We start from the raw sequence: 24,099 nt of genomic DNA, 5'->3' as shown, positions 1-24,099 counted from the left end.
GTGAATTTCTTGAGTGTGAAAATGTCTTCAGGACTGTGATTGGGTAAGTGACTGCCCTTCTTCTACCTTGGAATGTTAGTATTACAAAGACTACACATCTTTCAAATGGCCAAAGCAACGAGAGGAGGGTGGGGAAAGAACAGAGATTAACCAAGTATAGCAAACTTAAAAAGTGGTGAATCTTAAAAAGTAATGAATATAAACAAGATATTAGGATGTTGTTACAGTAGTCTTTCAGCTTTTCTACAGCTGTGTAATTTTTTTTAAAAGTTGGGGAGAGAAAATAACATAGAAGCCTAAGGTCTCTTATACATTCATGAAAACAGTGAAAATTAAACACAGCCTGCAGCCAGGTTGTAACATGTGTCTTTACGTTATTACCATGATGATGCTCGTCTCTTTTTTCTTCTTTTTCTTTTTCTGTAAATTTAATTTATATGGTCGCAGAACATTCTCACAGTAACTGGACACCCAAAGGATAACAGAAATAGTCTGAAAGAGAAAAAATGGTAAATTTATCGGTAAGGATTATACTTAAAATTTCTATGAGATACGGTTAAATGTAACAGATTAAACAAAGAAATTCTGATAGTTGCTTCCAAATCCCTTCACTTTTTCCTCTAACTCTACGTTCTAATTTTGATGATTATCACACTGACAGCATCTGCTGCAGCACCTGCTGATGAGAATACTACCACAGCTCAAACCTTTATCCTTTCTCCTGGTTCTCCCAGGTCTAAACATCCTCCACTCAATCCAATTTCCTTTCACTTCTATACAGAAGTGGAAATCTAATAACTTTCTTTAAATTCAAAGGAAAAGTTTAGATTCCTAAGCATGGAATCCAAAGGTTCTTTTCAACCTTCTCTCCAGTCAGGTAAGAAACTGCCTCAGCTGAAAACCTTAAATACATAGAGAAATCTTCCCAATTGGGCAGTACATATTCTCCTTTGTCTTAAGTTAGGTATTTACATGTCCTCTCCTGTGCTAAAGTGTGTGCAGATACTTATCATTATTCATTCATTAAGTATTTCTTAGACAACTATCAATTCTCAAAACAGAGAATACTGTCCTAGGGAAACTTATAACTAAAAGGGGAAGAAAAGTGAATAAACATAAGCGAAATAAAAAGAAAGATAATGGATCATGAGTGGTAGCAACCTTTCTCTTTTCCCTACTTAAAAAAAGAGCAGTTTTGCTACATCAGATCCTGAATTCTCTTTCATAAAGCAGAATCTCAGAAATTAGTAATCAGCAACAACAACAAAAAAGAAACTGTTGGCATTAATTTAAATAACATAATAGTTGAATCAAAGGATAATGAAGAGAAAACAGCTACATATAGGGTAAATCAGAGGATATTTAGAGGTGGGTAGCAAATCTTAAGAACTTTTACCTAAACATTATGAATGAAATCTTAATATGCTTCAGAAGGTGTCAATTACCTGTTCATTTTTTGAAAATTAAACCTGCATACAATTAAGGAAACTTGAGTTTTTCAGGAAGACAACAAAAACATACCTCAACAAAGAAGACTAGGTTTTCTAAAAGACTAGGATGTGTTTTCAAATTACCATCTTTGACTTCTAAAAGGTCACCTTTACATTTACTGAAGACATCTAAAAACAGAAAAATAGTTTATGGTTTTATTCAGCTTTTGTTTCATGCTATCTTTAAGACACAACACATAATCTAATAAAGAATAAGCAAATGTGAAAGCTTCCTCCAGAAAGTTTTTTCTTCCCATAATAAACCAAACACCAAAAACTATTTTAAATTCCTTAATAAGTCAAGTTGTTCAAAATATTGAAAAAGCTCTACTGCCTTCAAAGTAGAAAAGGTGGTCTTATAAACTATGTTATAGGACTTAAACACCAACAAAGCCTTCCCACAAATGCCTGGCACGATAAAATTGAGATTCCAATTGAGTGGTTTAGATGATTTTGGCTATTATGGACCAAAAGACTAAAATGCATGGGAGAAATGCATCTAAAAAAATACTGCTTATTGGGCCTCCCCTGGTAGTGCAGTGGTTGAGCGCTGGGCTGCAAAGCTGCCCGCAGCCTCTGCAGCGCCAGTTTGATCCCCGGCCGCTGGCGAGGGTCCCACATGGCGCACAGACCTCTCCTGCCATGCCCGCTGTTCCCCTCAGCAGTGTATTTCGTTGTTCTGCCTGTTCTGCACCCCACTCTGGCTCTGGTGAATTCTCTCACCCTCCCGCGCTTCTGACTATACCCAGTGCTTGTATAAATAAATAAATAAATCTTTTTTTTTCTTTCAAAAGCTAGTTGAAAAAAAAAACACTGCTTATTAATCTCATAATCTTGATCCTCTTTCAATTTTCATTCTCCATTTGGGCAATAAAAGAACTACTTAAGCTTCTGAAAAGACCCGATAGGTTTAAAATGTGACCAATTCGAATTCTAGAAATTTAATCCCAAGGAAATACTTGAGTAAAGTACTCAAACACTTGTGTCCCGAGATGTTCATTTCTGTATTGTTATAAATATGTTATTATAAGTAACTCATAGCATAATATGCTATGTACTTAGTGGGGAGTACATAAACAAATTTGGTATGCTGATATATGCTATGGAATATTAAGCAGTCCTTAAAACTAATGGAGTATGTATAACTGACAATGTAAGATAGCCAAGATAACAAAAAATTAAAGCCAGAAAAGCACATTTTATATCCTTTCTTATATTAAAGAAAAATTATTATTCTCATCGGTGTTATATAGGAGTAAAGCCCCAAAACAGTACTTAGTTACCTCTGGGGAATGGGGCTAGAAAGGGGGAAAGATCACCCCCTCCCATTTGTGTACTGTTTTATAATAGGTTTCTACTACTTTTGTAATCAAAACTTTTTAAAGTCAAAAACACGCCTTTTAAAATACCAAAAAGCATGACTATTTTCAAATCCTCTTACAAGCTTTTATTTTAAAAAATGAGCATGAGGGCCTCCCTGGTGGTGCAGCGGGTTGAGCACTGTGCTGTGAAGTTGCCCGCAGCCTCTGCAGTGCAGGTTCCATTCCCGGCCTGCCAGGGAGAATCCCACATGGCGCGGCAGACCTCTCCTGCCTCGTCCGCTGCTCCCTTCAGCGGTGTCTTTGGTCCATCTGCCTATTATGCTCCCTGCTCTGTCTCTGGTGAATTCTTTCACCCTCCGGTGCCTCTGACCTGTACCCCAGTTCTTGTATAAATAAATAAGTCTTAAAAAAAATTAAAAGTGAGCATGAGGGGCCTCCCTGGTGGCACAGGGGTTAAGTCTCAGCACTATGAATCTACTGCCAGCCACTGCGGCATCTCAATCCCCAGCCAGGGAGCTGACCCACATGGCACAGCAGACCTCTCCTGTCTCCCTGGTGCTCCCCTCAGCAGTGTATTTCAGTAGATCTGCCTGATCTGCTCCCCACTCTGTCTCTGGTAAATACTCTCACCTCCATACCTCTGGCCTGTACCCCAGTTCTTGCATGCATAATTAAATATAATAAATCTTTAAAAAAGCATGAGGATTCCAAAGAAGGCTTACCTTTTAATTGTTCTAATAAAGACTTAAGACTATTCTCTATGCGCTCCTGGATCTCCACTGTATCCTCTAAATTTGAAAAAAGAGTGAAATTTTTTCAGTTCTTTATTTTTCAGTAAGATAAAGATCAATGCCTGCAAGCATCTCATGAGCAAGAGTATTTTTCTCTTAAAAAGCAAAGGAATCTAAATTCTATTACTGAGAGAGAAAAAGGTGAAAGGGCAAGTAAGGTAATATATTCACTACCTTTCTGACAAAGCACTACCTAAAATTTTCTAGGAAGAATTGAAATCTGTGTTTCAAATACTCTAAATGTCAAGCTCAACAAAACTTACGATTTAGAAACCAACCAACACAGTCTTATAGAACATTTGTGGTTCTCACTAGGTTTGAGCGCTTGGGGGAAAAAACAAAACAAAACACCTATTCTCTACAAAGTTGAAAGCTTCACTGTTAAGGAGTTCAATCTGAAATCCCACAAAATTTCAACAAATCAAGGATTTCTTCAACTTTTGGACCTAACAAATGACTTACACAAATGTTTTAGTTTCTAACAGATTCCTGTGTAATATGTGACTATACTTTCTTTAGATTAAACCAGACATTTATAGAAGAGTTTCATCTTATTTTCCCCAATATTTGAGGTTATATTTTGTTTACTAGATAAATATTTCTAAGTTTTCCATGACAAAGACCTGATAATATACTCAAGCAAGTGTATACTTACCCAAACCATTGGTATCCAGCTCATAAATATCACTAACAAGATAAAAAGAGCTGATCTGACAATGAGAACAACCAGAATTTAAAAATGCAGCCATTCTTGTAGGTACAGGACCGAGGAAAGGATACTGGAAAAGAAAGGGTGAGAGAAAGTTATCACCTTTAAATATTATTAAATTAACACAAAGTAAGAAAATATGGGACTGTAACTATTTGATAAAAATCTCTTGGTAATTAACTTACAAGTACAGATCAGTAAACTAAGAACTAAATCATTATTGTGAAAATAGAAATACTATAATTAGTTTACTGATAGTTTTTAGAAAATTTATCATTACAAAAATAAACCTATTTTGCTTTTTCTCATATCCAGTTTAGATACTGAGGAAGAGTGCAATTCCCCTGGCATATTTCCTTTTTCCACAGATGCCATAAAGTGGGAAAAAAATTGTTCTTTATTATTCACCCACAACAAACTCTTTTTTAAAAGGACAGTCAGGTTACTGAAGTTTCTATGGTAATACATATTCCTCAGTATATACCTGAATTTCTTTCTCAATAAATCGCTTTCCCTCCTCCAGGGTCACTTCCAACTGCTGAAGGAGCAAACGAAGAATATCAATCCGGGAGGATACACCATTTTCAGTGGTCTTCTCTGAGTTCTTTGGTTCCACGGGGTGGTTAAGACTTGGAAGCCCACTGATCAGCCTCAATGTTAAGGAACGGATTCTTAACCACATGGTCTCCTCCTCCAAGGAAAGTTTCTTATGTTCTTCAGAAACATCCCTTAAAAAGAAACATTCCCAGACAGTCCTTTTATTCAATGGGCTGCCTTTAAGTCCTTCAACAATCACTTTCATTAGTCAAGATGCCTTGAATGGTCCCAAATTTCACTTACTAGCTGAATGATCTTGGATAAACCAAAATTGCTCAAGTCTACATTTTGGTATAAAACGTAAATAACCTACCTAATAAGTTATTTCCCAAATGAAATTTGCTTTGCTGATGGTAAATTATATAAAATACTCAAAGGACAGAATAAAAAAAAAAAAAAAACAGAAGGAAAATATGCCTTGATAAACAAACACCCAGTATATTAAGAAGTTTGGTATACAAAACCTCTCAGACTGTCGCAATATAGATATACAAAAGTGCAACAATATCTAAACCAGTAAACTGGGTTCACAATATTTACACTATTTTGCAAAGTACATTTCTTAAATAAGAGTTAATATAGCAGATCCAACACCATCATTTTAAAAGAGTGTTGGCAAGACTGGTCCTGGCTAGTGTCTGGCCCTCCAATCATTCTCTAAGTGACAGGAGTGGCTCACTGTGTCTAGAACACCTGGACCAACTGTATGGTGAACAGCTGCTTTCCTTCTGGAATCTGGAGTAGAGGCACATGTTGGACAGATGTGCTACAAAGCCACACAATAACAGTCTTGGGCATTAAATCTCTCAGGTTTCCCTGGAAAAAAAAAAACACTGCACGGGCATTACCGCACTTTTTTGCTAGAGAAAGCAGCACACTCGGCACATCTCCTCACAGGTCGGAGAGTGCACTGCAAATCTGTGTGTGGAGTTCTCCAGACTCCACCTGTATCTTCTTGCCTGTCATGTATCCTTTTGTTATAAGGATACGGTAAATGCATCATTCTTAGCTGTAAATGCATCACTCTGGAGTCCCAAGAGTTCTTCTAGCAAATCACTGAATGTGGTCTTGGTAATTTCCAAATTGCAGTATATTCAAAACTACCTCATACATGTCACTGCATGTTTTGCATTTATTTCCTGAGGTTTCGCTCTTCTAGAACTAGAAATGCTGATGAAATGGCATACAGCAGTTTCAATCTTGATACATCATTAAAATTCCCTCACAGAAAGAGACCAATCCCATGGAAATAAATATACAACAACCATTTTCCCTGCAGACATACCGGCCACAAGTATTAATCTTTTTTATCTTTGTCCAATAGGCTGAAAAAATGTAACTGCTGTAAGGTGCAGTTTTGAACTTCCTATTAAGCTCTTTGCCTCAATGTTTTTTAGTTATCTTCTTATTATTGATTTATTAAGAGTTGTCTATAAATGTGAAGGATATTAATACATGCAGAAATTTATGATTTACCACATACCTTTATAACGTTATATTTCTATATAGAGGCTGATTAGAAATCAAATCCTTTATAACATAGATTTGATATAATGCTAAGAAAGGCACTTTTCCCAACCTTTTAATTTGGAATCCATTCACATGACTGCTATGAAGGAGGACCTAGCTTTTAGATTAGGGGAAAATATCAACATAAGAATGAGATTTCTTCCTTTGGCTTATCTGCATTTTCTGAAGCTTACAACAATTTTATTTATTTATTTTTGTGTGTGTGAAAAGGGGATTTAAAATATTTTTAGATTCATCCTAATTCTTTAAAAGCAAGTTACTTGGGGTTAAATTCCAGCTACCTATCTTTTGGATCCCAGCTGAAGAAAACATTCAGGTCTCTGTTGTCTCGCAAGGCTTCCCACGGAATGTCATCTTCCTCTGGCCGCAGATTCATTGACTTTATACTTTCTGCTAAGCTAGTTGATCTGTGATACAGAAAATGCATTTATGCATTATTTCAAGAATAAAACAGCCATGAAAACTTATCAACCCGGACTTGGTTTTGCTAACAAGAGAGGAAGGGAAACGAAGGATTTACTATTAAGAAGGCACAAAAGGTGAAACAGAACCCAGCACTGATCACTGATCTTGCTGCCTGTTACGCAGCAAGAGACAGGCGCAGGGAAGTCAGCCAAGACAAAGGAGATCAGCACCAATCCCTGAAATCCCACGTTTGCAGGGGAAGCAGAGCCTTGCAACCACAATAGGGAGACGGGGTGATGACCATGGCCTAGCTGGCTTCTGGATGGAACCTTAGGTGGTACTCAACCAGGTTCATTTCCCTTTTTTTCCTGATTCCCCCTATGTTCGCTTTTTTTTTTTTTTTTTTAATAGAGGCATGTTTTATTTATTTATTTATTTGTTTGTTTGTTTTGTTTATACATGCACTGGGTACAGTCAGAAGCGCGGGAGGGTGAGAGAATTCACCAGAGCCAGAGCGGGGAGCAGAGCAGGCAGAAGGACCGAAGTACACTGCTGAGGGGAGCAGCGGGCGGCAGCAGAGGTCTGCGCGCCATGTGGGACCCTCCTCTGGTGGCCGGGGAGCAGCCGGGGATCGAACCGGCGCTACAGAGGCCGCGGGCAGCTTCGCAACCCAGCGCTCAACCACTGCGCCACCGGGGAGGCCCTATGTTCGCTTTTTATTCCACTTTTTCTTTTTAACTTAAGCCTGCTATTGTCTCCCATGAGTCCACTAATGACTCTTAGCATCTGATCTAATCCCCCAGTTCCCTTTGAGTGCCTGTGCCATACTTACATATTTGCTTCAAGTAGAAGGTCTAACAACATCCGTTCAGTACGGACTTGTGCAAAATGAAGAGAATTATTCAGCCTGTTCCTAAAAGCGATAAACTCTGGAATCTTCTCAAATGCACCATATTTGTAAGCTTGAATGATATATTCTGAGGTCTGGGAAGGAAAGACATCACCTTGGTATAAATATTTCATGGTCAAGCAATGAAGGCAACCTTGCCAGCCAAAACAAAACAAAACACTCAAACTGAAATTAAAATGTTAAATCTAATCCTTAAAGGTCTTTGTCACCAGGTAGCAAAATTTTTTTTTTTTTAATTTTTCTTCTTTCCTGTACCAGAGTGAAATGTCTTCTTTACTAATATTACTACTAATACCCAGCTGCTGCTACCACCACACGGAATTTCTCTTAGCAGTTATGTCTTTCAATTCAACAAGACTGGAGGTTTAGTTATGACCACATCAGTCAAAAATTTGGTTAGTGCCATTGAGGAAGGGATATTACTCCATGTTTTTCTCCATCTAAGATAAACTGTGTTTTATACAACGGTTCAAGAACACCAGATTAATACAACCACCCCACCAACACCCCAAGTAAAAATTACTCTCCTTCATAAAAGACGGCTATTTCTTGGTTTTATTTATGACGACTGTATCACAAAGGGTATGTGCACACTACATCAGGATAGCAGTAAGACACCAAACAAAAGACCCATAAAAATTCATGTCATGATCCATTCTGAGGACCTTCAAGAACAGGGTTATTTATCCACCCAAACGATATTAAGACCTCTGCTGGGAAATTCCATAAACAAGTAAAGGGAACACTCACATGTGCTTTAATTTTAGACTAATTCATATATACAGATGAAACATTGTGGACAGAGGCAGAATAAAGAATTTGAAACAGCAGTTTTGGCAAAAGGGAAGAAAATCTCAGGGAAGAACCTATCATGGGTGAGGCTAAGCCATAAGGACCAGAAGTCACCAGGGCACCTTTTTGGGCCAAAGAAATGCTAAGCTCAAACCTGTTATCAGCCCCAAAGATCCTTTCTAGAAAAGTCAGTCTCTTTTCCCCCATCTGTTCCAAATAATTTGCCCAATAGGAAAATAGGCCAATAGTCAACAACATACCCTCGATACACAGCCTCGCAGGGTTCATTTCAGGCCGCGGGATTGCGCCACGGGCGCTAATTCAACTGCTTTCGCTGCGGCTTTTAAACCCCCATGGGACACCTCGGCGAGCTGTTTGCCTGCAGTATCTGGAGAGATTAAAGACGGACGGACACAAGAAAATTAAAAAGATTACTTGTGATCCTGCAGGTTTAAAGAAGGACTATCTGAAAAAGCTCAAGTGTACCTTCCCGCTTGACTAAAGGACACTGATAAAGCCCCGTCAAGAAGAGGCCCAAAATACTCTAAACACACATGTCTATCTGATGGCCTCTTGGCTTAGAAAATACAGTAACTTTAACATCAGCCCTTGCAAGAGGAACTGAGGGCTTAAGAAAAACAGCTGGTCAGGAATATGCCCAGCAATTAATCAGGATAAAAAAGTGGTTTGGAGGATTCCAATCAAATTTATAAATTATCGCTCCAAAATATGCTATGAGCAAAGGAAAGAATGAAGCCTTACCAAGTGTACAGGCAGTTCTAATTTCTGAGTGGCCCATGGAATACAACTTCAGAAAAAGGGGGAGAGCTTTCAAAAAAAAAGAAAAGGAATGGGCAAAAAAGAGGGAGGGTAGTCCTTAAACAAAATGAAAAGGTTAAGCGTAGCTTTCTGGCTTCTGTTTTTAAGACAGTCCTCCTTTAATGCTGCAATTAAGTACCACTGCAGAGTGAGGAAAGAGCCTGGGCAGCCATTAGCTGGAGAAAGGCAGAGAAAGTGCCATCATTTGAAGAAACAATCGCCTGTTTGAACCGCAGGCAAAATGGAAGCCACAGGCACTTTAAAGACTTCAGACCATGACAGAATGTTGTCCGTACTATTTCTACCCATTCATACGCGGTGAGGCTATTTAGATCCCATATAGATTCCTGAAATGAACCCTGGTCATTGTAAAAATAAGCAAAACCCCTAAACAATGATCATAAATTCATGAATAGCTGAAAATAGAGACTTTTAAAGGATTTTTTTTTAAAGTATGTAAGTAATCTTTGAAGATATGGAGATCTAGTTCTAATTGTCACATTGTAAAAATCTATTACAAAGTAAGATGACACCAGACAATGACCTTTCCAGAAAGAAAACCCCTGCTTAAAGCTCCCAAAAAACCTCTAATGCCATAGTCCAAAGTCTAGCAGTGCAGAACACTGGATTTTCCACTTAAAAGTATTCTTCCAAACAACAAGCTGACAATTGAAATATATCAGTCACTTAGGAAAAGCCACTGGGTATCCCAAACACTGGGTATACCAAGAATAAAAGATACAGAAAAGATACAGAACACACTGCTTTAGCTTTCCAGAGAAATGTTTCTAATACTCTCAGAAGCTTTAACACATAGAGTACAACACCACAATCTCGATCTTTCTTATCCTTAAACTCCTAGAGGAAACAGTCCATGCCGTGTCCATTTGCCTGTTTTGGGACTCAAGTCAGGCATCAAGGTTTAAGGTGCATTTGCCTTGTGATATTGGTTTTGCCTTTACTCCAGAACCCCCCAAAGATTATCTACTTTAATATGATTAGTAAAACCTCAACTTCTTAGTGAAAATGAAAATAAATTTTAAGCAAAGACTCTTAGACCCAGGTGAATGAAAATGCTACGGTTTTATCAGGTTCAACATCAAGTCACTCCTGCCACACAAGACCATCAGCAAAACAACAAAGAGAAGAGAAGTCCCTCAGGGCAACTTTTCAAATAGCTCCTGGGAATCGCCTTTTCCTACAAAGATACTTTGGGTTGTTTGGCTTTGCAGTTATGTTTTGTTTTCAAAACAATTCTTCAGATAAAATATTTCTGGAAAAAAAAATTAAAGCTTAATTTTTATTAGTATACATAAAATGCCTTTATTGACCAAATTGTGCAGAATGTGGTTCTTCTAGAATGCTGGGGGGGGGGGGGAACCTTGAAAAGGAGTCTTCAGTAAACAAAATATTTCTTTAACCTCTTCCTTAGAAATACAGAAATGAGAGTCAGACTGAGATCTGAGGAGTACTTTCAATTTTTTTTTCAGCGAAACTTCTTAAAACCAGAAAAGAACAAACACAGATACCTGAACACACAGTGCAAACTTTAATTTATAACTCAACTGCCTACTCATGCTAGGTAACCCAAGGCTCTTCTGACCTAAGTCAGGTCAGGGACCTTTGACCTGACCTGCTGCTGCCTACTTCCCTCTCTTCCTGAACAGGTGCTATGGCACAAAATGAAGTCTGAACAGTGACACCAATTATTGGCAAGGAAGAGACAGAGGGAACAAGGCCGCTATACCGCTTACTATCCCTTGCATAACCAGACCTCTAAGTTACACCCTAAAACTTACCAGAACATGATTTTCACAAACTGAGAGCATACCTATATTCCATTGTTCAGAAATACTCCTATTCCTTTCCAGTTTAATACACCCCTAAAGAATCAGATAATGCAGAAGCATAATTGTAAAGGGACTCTTTTTTTTTTTTAAGTTCTCATGAGTGTTCTGCCAAGAACCTCAGAAACGGTTTCCTTGCTATGTTTCTTATGCTATTAAGGCCATGGAAACATGGGAAGCTATGGGCAGGTAACTGGCAGGTCAGATTCCAGGCAATGAGTCTGAGAAGCATGTGAAAATCAAGCAGGCAGTAACCATTCTAAAAACACGCCTTTTCTCCACAAATGCTCCTGGATGGTTCTGCGTAGCTGGTCAACTGACTAGAGACCAAATAGCTTTTCCACAAAAACTTCTGCTTACTGACAAGTGGAAACCAGGTCTGCCTGCAGTGAAAAATATGGTGCAAATCCCATCCTTTCAATATGGCACATAAAGTTCCATTTTACTTATTGCTACTTAAAAAAGTCACAATTGGCCTGAGTTTCTTGAAATGTTCTTCAGCTGGCCAATTTTATAATACTAAGAAAATATAAATGCACTTGCTACTGGCAAAGAAATGGTGGTTATAAACTTCAGAAATATATCAAGGTAACAGCAGCTGCTACCCCACAATATTTTATGGCATCTCAAGTTATAAACAATTATGGTATATTTTATGCCCTTGGAAAAATTCTCTTGGAGATTAACACAGAATTAGAGGCATTACACTTGCTATTCTGTTAGGACCCAGCTTTTAAATGCACCTTAGCATTCTATTAAACATACTCATTTTAACAACCACAAATAACTTTACCTCTACATACAATCTTGGCCAGTAAGCCAGGCCTAAGGGCACTTACAAGCACAGCTTGCTGCACTTCAACTTGTGACACAAGGGAAAGATGCTCTCTGCATCATGTGCATTCAGCAGACAAGACAACAGTTTAAAAAAAACTTTTTTTTTTTTTGCACTTACATCTTTCTGGTTGGAGTGGAAAAACCTGAGTGCGAAGTTACAGGATTGGGATGCAGCAGCATACTGACCTAGGGATTCGGCGTATCGAGTCAAAAGATAACTAGGTAGGAAGGAAAAAAAAACAACAACACATGCTATAATTACCCACCCATGGTATAAAATACTACACTTTAAATTACTATGGTAGAGAAATAGCTAGGCATACAGAAAAATCTAAACATCTTGCCATAAAATGATCTAGACACAGAATCAATTTTTTTTTAAAAAGCAAAGTTAATTCAGTTTTATGAGAAACCTAAACCTAAAGTTGTATCATGCTTTCTTACATTTAGATAATTAATGGAATACCTATGACAAAAACAGAACGCTGTCTTCCTAAACAGCTCCACAACTGATAGACAATACCCTTGACTCATCACAAAGAAAATTCAAAATACAAATATAAAGATCTCTGAGGTGAACAAACAGAAGTACACTGTCAACCTCAAGTGCAAGAAAACGAAGATGTCAAAACAACATGTGCTAAGAAAAAGGATGCAAAGAAATACAGCTATTGGTTGTCTCTGGGGAAAATTGTATCATCTCTAAATTGTGCAGATTTTTAAATTGCCACAAAACACTGAGTGATATAAAACACTTTCTGCTTTGCAAAGGGTCATACTAAGTGATTATTTAATCAAAAAGCTAAATACCAGGAACACCTTCACTGCTGAAATTTAAAAGCTAGAGTTCCATGTGTAAGGGCCCACCCTGGCATGCCTGGGGCTCATCATTCAGAGTACATACTACCAACCCAATAGTATCATGCTGGATATGCTTAGCATCAAGGCTGGAGTACAGATCCACCACTGGTTCAAATGCCCCAAGCATACAGTAGATTCGAACAAGCAGCAATTTGAATTGAGCATTGGATGGGCTGTGTGTCAATCCCTCTTCCAACAAAGTCAGGGCCTGCCAAACAGCAGTCTCGTCACCTAGAACCAAAATATAATACCATTATCCACAGATCTTAAGAGCAAATGGAGGTTTCTCAAAAACAAAAACTGACATCATCACCTCTCCTCACTATTGTAAGAATGAGTTCCGAAGTCAGAGAATAAATTTTTGATAACCAGCTCTGAGCAAAATAGGGACTTTTCCTGAATAGACAAGTTTAACAGTTAACTATGTTCTTAAACATGCATCTGCAAAAATAAGGGAAACATAAACTGCCAAGTCTTAGAAAGGGAAGTTATGGAACCTCACAGAATCCTGAGAAGAGCGTCTGAAGTAGAATTGACGCTCACCAATCCTCCCAACACAGAATTTTCTCTAGAAAACCCCAAATAGATACTCTAACATTATTTTTGTTGAGATATAACTCCACTAATAGTAATTCAAATAAGATATGTGAAAAAAACTTGCTCATTAAAAAGCAAACTAAGGGGGCCTCCCTGGTGGCACAAGGGGTTAAGCATCCCACTATGAAGCAATCCAAAGCCTCTGCAGCACGAGTTCAATCCTCAGCCAGCCAGGGAGCAACCCACATGGCAAAGCAGATCTCTCCTGTCTTGCCCGCTATATTTCAGTTAGTCTGCCTGTTCTGTTCCCCACTCTGTCTCTGGTGAATCCTCTCACCCCCCACATTTCTGTCCTATGCCCAGCTCTTGTATGCATAAATAAATAAAATAAACCTTAAAAAAAAAAAAAAAAAAAGCGGGGCCTCCCTGGTGGCGCAGCGGTTGAGCGCTGGGTTGCGAGGCTGCCCGCAGCCTCTGCAGTGCCGGTTCGATCCCCGGCTGCTCCCCGGCCACCGGAGGAGGGTCCCACATGGCGCACAGACCTCTCCTGCCGCCCGCTGCTCCCCTCAGCGGTGTGTTTCGTCAGTCTGCCTGCTCTGTTCCCTGCTCTGGCTCTGGTGAGTTCTCTCGCCCTCCCGTGCTTCTGACTGTACCCAGAGCTTATATAAATAAATAAATAAACAAACAAACAAACAAACAAATCTTTAAAAAAAAAAAAGCAAACTAAAACAATATACCCTTTTTTCAGCCTAATATAATTTTAAAAGTTACATACATCAATAGTTTATTTTTTAAATCCCAAGATTTATTTTATTTATTTATGCATACAAGAACTGGGGTATAGGCCAGAGGTATGAGGGGTGAGAGGATTCACCAGAGATAGAGAGGAGAGCAGAAAAGGTGGATCTACTGAAATACACTGTTGAGGGGATCAGTAGGCAAGACAGGAGAGGTCTGCTGCACCATGTAGGTCAGCTCCCTGGCCGAGGATCAAATTCATGCTGCAGTGGCTACAAATAATTTGATAGTGCTGAGAATTAATATCTTGTGCCACCAGGGAGGCCCTCAATATAACTTTTCTTTTATTAATCTAGTGAAAATAATAGGAAATGCAGATAAAGTTTTATATAAAAATAGCCACTATACTAATAATGTAGGATAATTAAGTAGATATTGTAAAACCCACATAGGAAAACATCATACAGCCATTTGACATTAATGGAGAGTTTTTAAAAACAAGAGAAAATACTTATGCAATAATGTTCAATAAAACAGCGAATTCAAATTAGCACAAAGAGTTAATCTCAAGATATATACAGAGAAAATGGAAAATATAGATAAAAATGCTAAAAGTGCCTTTTGGAAGTCAGAAATGTGAGATTTAAATTAAACTGTTTTATAGAACTTTTATATGCTACTTTTACAGTCAGAAAAAAAAAAACAGCTAAAAGTCCAATGCACTCAGTTTTTAAAATTATATTCCATGCAAAAACCGTATTTGAAGGGATAGCTGCACTCTTATGTTCACTACGGCGCTACCTACAATAGCCAAGTACAGAAACAACCTAAATGCCATTGACACATGAGTGGATTAAGATGTGGGATATATACACAATGGAATACTACACAGGTACTTTAAAAAAAAGACGAGGGCCTCCCCAGTGGTGCAGCGGGTTGAGCGCCACGCTGTGAAGCTGTCTGCAGTCTTTGTAGCGCGGTTCAATTCCCAGCCAGCCAGGGAGAAACCCACATGGCGCAACAGACTTCTCCTGCCTTGCCCACTGCTCCCCTCATCAGTGTCTTTGGTTCGTCTGCCTGTTCTGCTCCCCACTCTGTCTCTGGTGAATTCTCTCACCCTCCTGTGCCTCTGAGCTGTACCCCTATACCCCCGTTCTTATATAAATACATAAATCTTTAAAAAAAAAAAAAGATCAAATTTTGCCATTTACAACATGGGTGGAAATAGAGGAGATTATATTAAGTGAAATACTGGATAGTTTCACTCATACATGAAACATAAAGAAAAAAAAAATAAAGAAACAGAAAAAAAGAAACCAAAATAAACCCTAGAAATCTGACTGTAGAACTGAGGCTACCAGAGGGAAAGGATGAAGGACAGGAAGCAAAGGGGACAGGGAGTCCAATGGACTAGGGTGGGAAGCCTGTGGGTGCTCTGGTTGTCAGTGTAATGTGATAATGCCCATCTGTGGTAACACATCTGAAGAGGTGTGAACCTGCACCTATAACTCATGTACTCATGTCCAGAGTTGTAAACCAATGTTACCTCAATAAAAAATGTAATCTGAAAAACAGAAAATAAAGAGCATATTCTGCATGCTTTCTAACCTAAAAAACAAGATAAAACCAAAAAGTGGGGCTGCAGAAAAATATCCATAATCAATCCAATGAAAAACTTACAATAATACTTATCATGAAGAACTAGAAAACTAAAATCCAGTACAAGGAAGGAAATAATAAAAACTAAAGCAGGAATAAATGAAATAAAAATCAAAAAGACAGTTCAAAAAACTAATGAAATCAAAACCTGGTTCTTTGAAAAAGTAAAACGGACAAATCTCTAGATAAATTCACCAAGAAAAAAGGAGAAAACTCAAGGAAGCAGAAACAAAAAAGAAGTTACAAAAGACATCTCAAATTCAGAGTATCATAAAGATTACTATTATTCATTTACTATTATTCATTTTAGTAAAATGAATAATTTAGAAAAGATGGACAAATTCTTAGAAATATACAACCATCTAAGGCTGAATTAGTAAGAAATAGAAAACCTAAAAGAACAATGGCAAGCAAGGAAATTGTAACAGTAATCAAGTCTCCCAAAAAATAAAAGTCCAGGACCAGAAATTTCACTCAAGAGTTCTACCACGCCTTCAAAGGCAAACTAGTATCTATTCTCAAATGAGAAAGAGGAGGTAATACATTCAAACACCTTTTAGGAGGTCAACATTAAAAACCAGAAAAAGGACCTCCCTGGTGGCACAGCAGTTGAGCGCTGGGCTGCGAAGCTGCCCACAGCCTCTGCAGTGCCGGTTCAATCCCCGGCCACTGGTGAGGGTCCCACATGGCGCGTAGACCTCTCCTGCTGTGCCCGCTGCTCCCCTCAGCAGTGTACTTCGTCAGTCTGCCTGTTGTGTTCCCCTCTCTGTCTCTGGTAAATCCTCTCACCCTTCCACACATCTGGACTGTACCCTGGCTCTTGTATAAATAGATAAAATTAATTAATTAATTAATTAAACTGTCCTAAACAGAGTGACGTTTATGTTCAGGATAACAGGGCACTTCTGAATGATGATAAACATGAGGTTGATAAACACGAGGTTGATATGAAAATGAATGCTCTGTGAAATGATCCATGAGGGCAGGGGTTGTGTCTCTCATGCAATAGTCTCCCCTGTCCTTTGTTTCTCCTGTAATTTAGCCTCCTGAGTAATACACAAGTTATTTTTCCCCAAAAACTGCTAATAAGAAAATTTCAGGTGAAACCTGAAGAAAAGGCAATCTCAATACCACTTACTAAATCATCCTTTTCCTGCTCAATGATTCACAGTGATTCCTTTACTACATTTCATGTTTTTGTCATGGTGAGTTAATCAGAACTGTATTCCAAAGAGCATATTTTCCTGTATAACATTTTTAAGTGAATACAAGGAACTATCTTGTTTAATGAACCTATATATCTATTTCAGAATCATTTTCTCTGCATTTTAATTATGTTGTAATAGGTTATTTACAGTCATTACCCACATAGATCAGATATATACTGATTTAAGATTATCATCATTACAAGGGGGATAACTGGAGACTTTTCCAGAAGCATCCTGGGGAAAGAAAAACTTAATGCATAAATCGAATTCTTAAATTATATAATTTGAATTTATATCAATAATTAGTAAAAGCAAAGGTAAAGTTCAACTGAAATCACTGCTCCTTACCTGTTTCTCTCCATATATCAATAAGCACATGGACAGCAAGAAGACAGTAATAGTCTGAAAACTGCAATTCCGTTTTCAAACAGGACTTCCCTATGGGGAAAAAAAAGTCTCTATTTTAACAATTATTCAAAGGAGCTTTTTAAAGGAGGAAAAATGACAGAAGGGAAATGAGGGAAAGAAAATAATGGGAGTAAATACCAGAAGAAAAAACATAAGCCATGAAGAAAAAACAAGCCAAGAACAGAGGTCCCCAAAAGAGGGCAGGAAGATTTGGTAGGCTACAGGCAAAGAAAAAACTGAAGACAAGGGCCTTACATTAACTGAAGAAATAATATTATGCTCTTTATTTCACCTGATTTTTTTAGAATACAGTTAGAGAAATACTGACAAAATTTAGTTAGATAATTTATATTTTAGCACATGTATGTATCTAGCAACCCGAAGATATCTACTTAAAAATTAAATATTTCTCTCACAGTTTATAATATTTCTTTAGTTCATTTACAAAGTCTGTATTTTAAAAGTAATGTGACAAAAAAAAAAAAAAAGTAATGTGACAGCTACCATAAACTAAGTAATTCGTGAGCCCCAGTGTGATAAAGGGTTCGCTCACCAGATTAGGAAGGACACAGACAACTGGAAGACAACTGTAATTTTTTCACCGCCAAGCTTAAGAAAGGCTGTCCATTTCATCACTTGGATAGTCTTCCCATTTGACAAAGTATTTTCCTTGTCAAATTCATGAAAACAAGATACAGTAATAAAAACCTATGGATACTCACCAAATTCCAGCCCATGTTGGTACCTTAACATCAATTCTCTGACCACGGTCAATTTCTGATTTTTATCCATCATGTGGTACAAGCCCAGTAACCTCGTCAGCTGCACCACACACAAATGCTGCTGCAGAGCTCTGATGTCAGCAGGCAATGCCAGCTTATCCTCTGTTGGTGTCGACAAAGGAACAACTCCAAGTAACTGGTTAATAAACTGCAGGGTGAAAAAAGAGGAGCATAATTCTCAAAACAAAGCTAGTCTTTAGTAGGTGGGCCATAACTACCAAATACTGAAGTGGTCTAGCCAAAGACATCAAGAAAAAGTACAAATTAAAACCCCTCTAGTATCCCATTTTCTATCTACCAAAATCATTAAAACAAAATAATCCCTAACAGCACCCAAACCTGGTGAGACTAGCACACTCATTCATTGTTGGTCAAAAGCATTTCATCAATATCATGTGCTATACTCACTAAAAGGATTTTTTTCATTGTAAAATGTGCCTTGTAAATCCTATTAACATAATGTATAATGTAACAATGAAAAAGTTAATTAGGAAGACTGTAGAAAAGAACAGTCTACTAAAAAAACAAAACACCCTACAATTAGACTGATATACTAATAAAATCCATGAGTTCTTAAAAGAAATGTACATGGAAAGGGCTGATTATGTTGTGTCAGTGGCCTTAAACTGCTTTTCACTAAAGTTTTCATTTGTAAATTAACATGCAGTTCTAAGAAATAATACAGAGAGGTCCCACTCACACTCCACCCAGTTGCTCCCACGAGTAACATCTTGCTTTAAAATATTTTTTATCCTTTAAATTTGGTAAGAATTTTTAAAAACACCAGTTCCAATTACACATTTGTAGGCTTTCACTCCAAAATGCTATGAAGATGACAATAAAGAACAAAAAAGGGGTCAATCCACAAGAATCAGGAACATGTGAAGAGATGACAGCAAACAAAAAACATCAACAAGATTCCAGAAGCTAAAAGGCAGGGCAGTGGTAAGCAACAACCAATGCACAGACCAAGAAAGCTGAAGTACAGCAGCATGAAGTGGGGAGGACACCAATAAAGCAATACACCCATCGCAGTCCCAGAACCTTAGAAGACTTAGAAATTAAAGGCAACAGGTATCTCTGAAAGTTAAAGACTGGGAGAAAATACATGAAACCACTTATCTGACAAAGAACTTGAATCTAGAATAATTATCAAAACTCAACAATAAAAAGCAAAAACAAGTCAACTAGAGCAAAAGACAGACATTTCACTGAGAATATACAGATGGCAAATGAGACAGGAAAAGACCATGAAACTTAGAGAAATACACACTAAAACCATAAAGAAAGATCACTACACAGCTATCAGAATGGGTACAATTAAAAAAAAGCAGATAGTGACAACACTAAAGGCGGAGAACTGGGTGAGTGGCACACTGCTAACAGAATTTAATATGGTTCAAACAATAATGGATTTGGCAATGATGGTAGGAATTTTGGAGGTAGAAACTACAATGATTTTTGGCAATTACAACAATCAATCTTCCTCCATGAAAGAAAGAAACTTTGAAGGTGGAGCTCTGGCCCCCATGGTGGTGCCAATACTTGCCAAACCACAAAACCAAGGTAGCTATGGAGGCTCCAGCAGCAGAAGCAGCTGTGGCAGTGGCAGAAGGTTTTAACTAACTGCCAGGAAACAAAGTTTAGTGTGAGAGGAGAGCCAGAAGTGATGGAGGAGCTACAAGTTACAAAAGATTTGGAACTCAGCCAAGCACAGAGGTGGCAGGGCCCTGCCCTTCCCCAGAAGACCTGTCTCAGACAAGTCGAGTGTATGGGCACAAAACTAGAGGACTGCATTGGTGACTAACTGTGTAACAGGTTATTCTAGGTTCTGTTCTGTGAAAAGAGTAAAGCATTCTAACAAAGGGTTTTAATATAATTTTGTTTTGCACCCATGAAGTTGATTGCTAAATCTAATAGTCTGATCCTGACATTGAATAAATATGCCTTTTAAAAATAAAAATATGCCTTTTAAAATGGTGCAGCCTCTATGCAAGAATGTGGCCTTTTCTTTAAGACACTAAAGGTGCAAGGGGAGTGGACCCAATGCTTAGGGTAAAGGAATAAGGGTACTTTGATGGTTGGGGTGGTACGGTAACATACATCTGATGAGGTACAAACCTATTCCCTAAATCATATACACTATTGTAAACCAATGTTACCTCAATAAAGAAAAAAAAAACCTGGGCCTCCCTGGTGGCGCAAGGAGTTAAGCACCACACTATGAAGCAATCCGCAGCCTCTGCAGCATAAGTTCGATCCCCTGCCGCCAAGGAGCAACCCACATGGCGCAACAGACCTCTCCCGACACGCCCGCTGCTCCCTTCAGCAGTGTATTTCAGTCAGTCTGACTGTTCTGTTCCCCACTCTGTCTCTGGTGAATCCTCTCACCCCCTGCATCCCTGGCCTATACCCCAGCTTTGTATGCAAAAATTTAAAAAAATAATTAAAAAAACACCTAAACATGCATCAGCAACTGCACTAATGGACATTTTTCTCAGAGAAATGAACACTTTTGTTCACACACAAATAACAACAACAAAAAATTACACAAATGCTCACAGCAGTTCTATTTGAAACAGTCAAAAAGGGAAGACACCTGGATGTCCTTCCCCAGGCTGAAGAAACAGTGGTACATCCTGACCACAGAACATTATTCAGCAATAAAAAAGGAATGAACTACTGATACACATAAAACTCTAAGCATCAATTATGCCCAATGACAAAAACAAATCTCAAAAGGTAACACGATTCCATTATATAACATTCTTAAAATGACAAAATTATAGAAATAGGAAACATTATTAGTTGCGAGGAAATACGGCTTTGGAAAGAGGGAGCGCAGGGAGGTAGCTGTGGGTTAAAAAGAATAGCACGTGGAATCCCGGTGTTTTATCTTGACATGGTGGTCGTATCTACAGGCATTATATACTGAGTAAATACACACACAACACACCTATATGCACAAAATAAATGCACGTAAAACTGTTGAAATCTGAATAAAGTCAGTGGATTATATCAATGTCAATTACCTAATTATACTGTAGTTATATAAGATGTTACCATTGGGACAAAAGGTATGAAGGATATAAGAATCTATTATTTCTCTTGCAAATGCATGTAAACCTCTAAGTAGCTGAACAAAAGAAGAGAAGAGAAGCCAATTATATAGCAGGGGCTTATTCTCACTCTGGCTGAACATGAAATCATGCCTTTGATCAGAGAGCACCCAGAGCACTCGTGTGATCGAGCAGTACTTGATAGCCAGTGCTCAGCCCCCTCACACCTTTTAGAAAGGTAACCCAAACACTTAACCTAGTAACAATAAACACAGATACCAACAGACTTCTAACTGTACTTACTTTTGTACACTGTGTAGCAGGCAAGAGGTCAACAAATACCTTGAGATCTGTAAAACAGCAAGGCTTATCCCCAAACTTTTTAAAATACTGGAACATTAATTCTTCTGGATCACCTTAAAAGAGAAAACAAAATTCACTAAATTATTCATGGGAAGAAGCAATTTTTAATTTAAGGAAAAAGTCTGATGTGAAAAACATTTACTTCAAATACATTAAAATTTTCCTTCAATGTCTGCATGAAAATGACAAACAGGGCCTCCCCTAGTGGCACAGCGGTTGAGCGCTGGGCTGCAAGCCTGCCCGCAGCCTCTGCAGCGCCGGTTCGTTCCCTGGCCGCCAGTAAGGGTCCCACACAAAAAAAAAAAAATAAAATAGAATAGTTACCTCACTTCTTCCAAAAAAAAAAAAAAAAAAGACAAACAGGGCTGGAAAATGACTTGCTTATTTAAAAATAAACAAATATTTTAAAAAGGAGCTGAATTTTACAAATTCAGCTTACCAGTTATTACTTAGGAACTGTGAAGCTATTCATTCAATTAAAGTTTAAGTAGTTAAAAAGCTTTCATTAATGTTTAAATAAAGAAGTAAGGTTATATGCAAATATTAAGCAAACATGCTTCTCTCCACAACAGCTGACCACTTCATAAATATTAAACTTTAACTAAATGAAATGTAATGTCTGTTAGCAGGTACACCAACAGAGGAGAACGGGAAGAGCCTCAGGCCAAGAACTTCAACAAGGACACTCACTGTGGAAAAGTTAAACCTGGATATGCAGAACGTTACCAGTTCATTTTTTTTTCCTCAAGTTAAAAACAACAAAATAATAATTAAAAAAGCTCTCAAATTGAACTAGATTTAAGAAGGACAGTCTGTAAGACTGAAGGTCTCAGCTCCTGCTCATGTTTCTGATAATAGAGGTCTATGGCTTTAAATAGATTCTGCAAGGACTTGGTGATTCAAGAGTTAACACTCACTGACCTAACTTACAAAAGGAAAGAAAATTTGTAGAGACTAGACAAATTCACAAATTTCTAAGATTCGAGCTAGTGAGAAGGAAAAAAAGATAAGAATAGATATACCAAATGTCAAAGTAGATCCAAATACTTTTATATCCAGCTTTACAAAGAAAGCAATATTTAAGACTATTTTAACATTTTCCTGAAGGTCACATGAAAATGCTCACATGTGAATCTGGTACTAACACTGAGGTTACTGAGGCAGACCCAAAGAAAGAAATCAACATGGCATTCAAAATTGATTACAAATAAACTACAAAGAGGATGATAAAGTTCATTTTCAAATGAGTTTGAAAGAACATTAAGTAAATGATTAAAATGATCAGAGATATTCTAGGACAGGTTTTAGGTATATCATATAGCGGGAAAACTGGTCCCTAAAAAAATTCTCTTAATCAACTTTCAGTGAGAAACAAACTTCCATAATGATGGGGGTGAGAGATTTCTTTAGCACTTTTTATCTTAAAACAATGAAGCTGAGAAATTAAGGAAGTTTATTATGTTAAAGTTAACAAAATGTAGAGTAAAATTAAAAATACAAGCTAATGCTTAGTTTGTGCAAAGAATTGCTGCTCTGAAGGGTGAGGGGCCATTTTTCCATAAAAGTGTGAACTGGCACAAGAAGACACTCTTCATTTCTTGGGTAGTAAATGCTAAAAAACTAATTTCAAAAGCATCTGAGTTTCATCAAATTTCTTATAGGCCTCAGTACTTTGCTATTCAAATCATTCTTTTCTCTCATCATTATTTGTAATTTTCTCTTCAGTTACTAATTGCTTTGATTCTGCCAGATATCCTTTTCATAAATGTTAAAAAAAATCCTGAAACTTTTGCAAAACTAGTTGTTTTTAGCATTATTGTCAAGTCAGCAAGAGAATGCCTAACAAAGACCTTGATAGATAGGCAGAGATGCTGAAGTTAAACCAGGCTGAACATGTGACTGAAGGTTACTTTTATATGATCCATTTATTAGTAAATATTTTTAGGTTATGAAGACATTTGCTTCCAAACATGACTTTGTCATTGTAGGCCTCAGATGAAGAATACTATGCTTGGGTATGGAAGGCATTCCTGTTCCTTGATCAGTATTCCCAGATATAATTATAGCTTCTTACCCAGTTTGTATTCATCATTAAAACCTTGACAGCGTAAACGCCTAATCAGCTCCAGTTTAGCTAGATGTGGTCCTCGGAGATGGCGAGAACTTTTAGATTCTTCCGTTATTCGATCTTCTATAAACTTCACAGCTTCTTCTGCAGAATAATGCACTTCTCCTTCCAAAGAGCTGGATATAAACACATATGTTATGTTTCAATTATCCATTCAAAATCAGAGTCAAGTCAAACTGATTTCAAAAAACTAAAACCAGGTGCCTCCCTGGTGGAACAAAGGGTTAAGTCTCAGCACTATGAAGCTATCCAAAGCCACTGCAGCATGAGTTCGATCCCCGGCCAGGGAGCTGACCCACATGATGTA

The 24,099-nt window shown here is 37.8% G+C and overlaps 1 protein-coding gene across 2 annotated transcripts in view; it reads right to left on the bottom strand.

Annotated features, from left to right (window-relative positions):
• The window catches only part of NAA25 (N-alpha-acetyltransferase 25, NatB auxiliary subunit), a 59,880-nt gene that overhangs the window by 10,622 nt on the left and 25,159 nt on the right, over window positions 1-24,099 (bottom strand). For both annotated transcript variants that reach the window (XM_037511142.2, XM_037511143.2), the window contains exons 10-22: window positions 23,739-23,908; window positions 21,605-21,717; window positions 18,183-18,390; window positions 17,401-17,490; window positions 12,961-13,141; window positions 12,168-12,267; window positions 7,677-7,828; window positions 6,721-6,846; window positions 4,797-5,040; window positions 4,259-4,382; window positions 3,535-3,600; window positions 1,522-1,619; window positions 382-492 (exon numbers count right to left, since the gene is read on the bottom strand). In XM_037511142.2, the coding sequence (XP_037367039.1) occupies window positions 382-492; window positions 1,522-1,619; window positions 3,535-3,600; window positions 4,259-4,382; window positions 4,797-5,040; window positions 6,721-6,846; window positions 7,677-7,828; window positions 12,168-12,267; window positions 12,961-13,141; window positions 17,401-17,490; window positions 18,183-18,390; window positions 21,605-21,717; window positions 23,739-23,908 (1,783 nt within the window). The remainder of the gene's footprint in view (window positions 1-381; window positions 493-1,521; window positions 1,620-3,534; window positions 3,601-4,258; window positions 4,383-4,796; window positions 5,041-6,720; window positions 6,847-7,676; window positions 7,829-12,167; window positions 12,268-12,960; window positions 13,142-17,400; window positions 17,491-18,182; window positions 18,391-21,604; window positions 21,718-23,738; window positions 23,909-24,099) is intronic.

Source organism: Talpa occidentalis, unplaced genomic scaffold (assembly GCF_014898055.3).
Source record: "Talpa occidentalis isolate TD23 unplaced genomic scaffold, MPIMG_talOcc4v2.1 talOcc4.14, whole genome shotgun sequence".
Classification (NCBI taxonomy): Eukaryota; Metazoa; Chordata; class Mammalia; order Eulipotyphla; family Talpidae; genus Talpa; species Talpa occidentalis.
The sequence above is the reverse complement of the archived record's forward strand: the minus strand, read 5'-3'. Positions and strand labels throughout refer to the sequence as shown.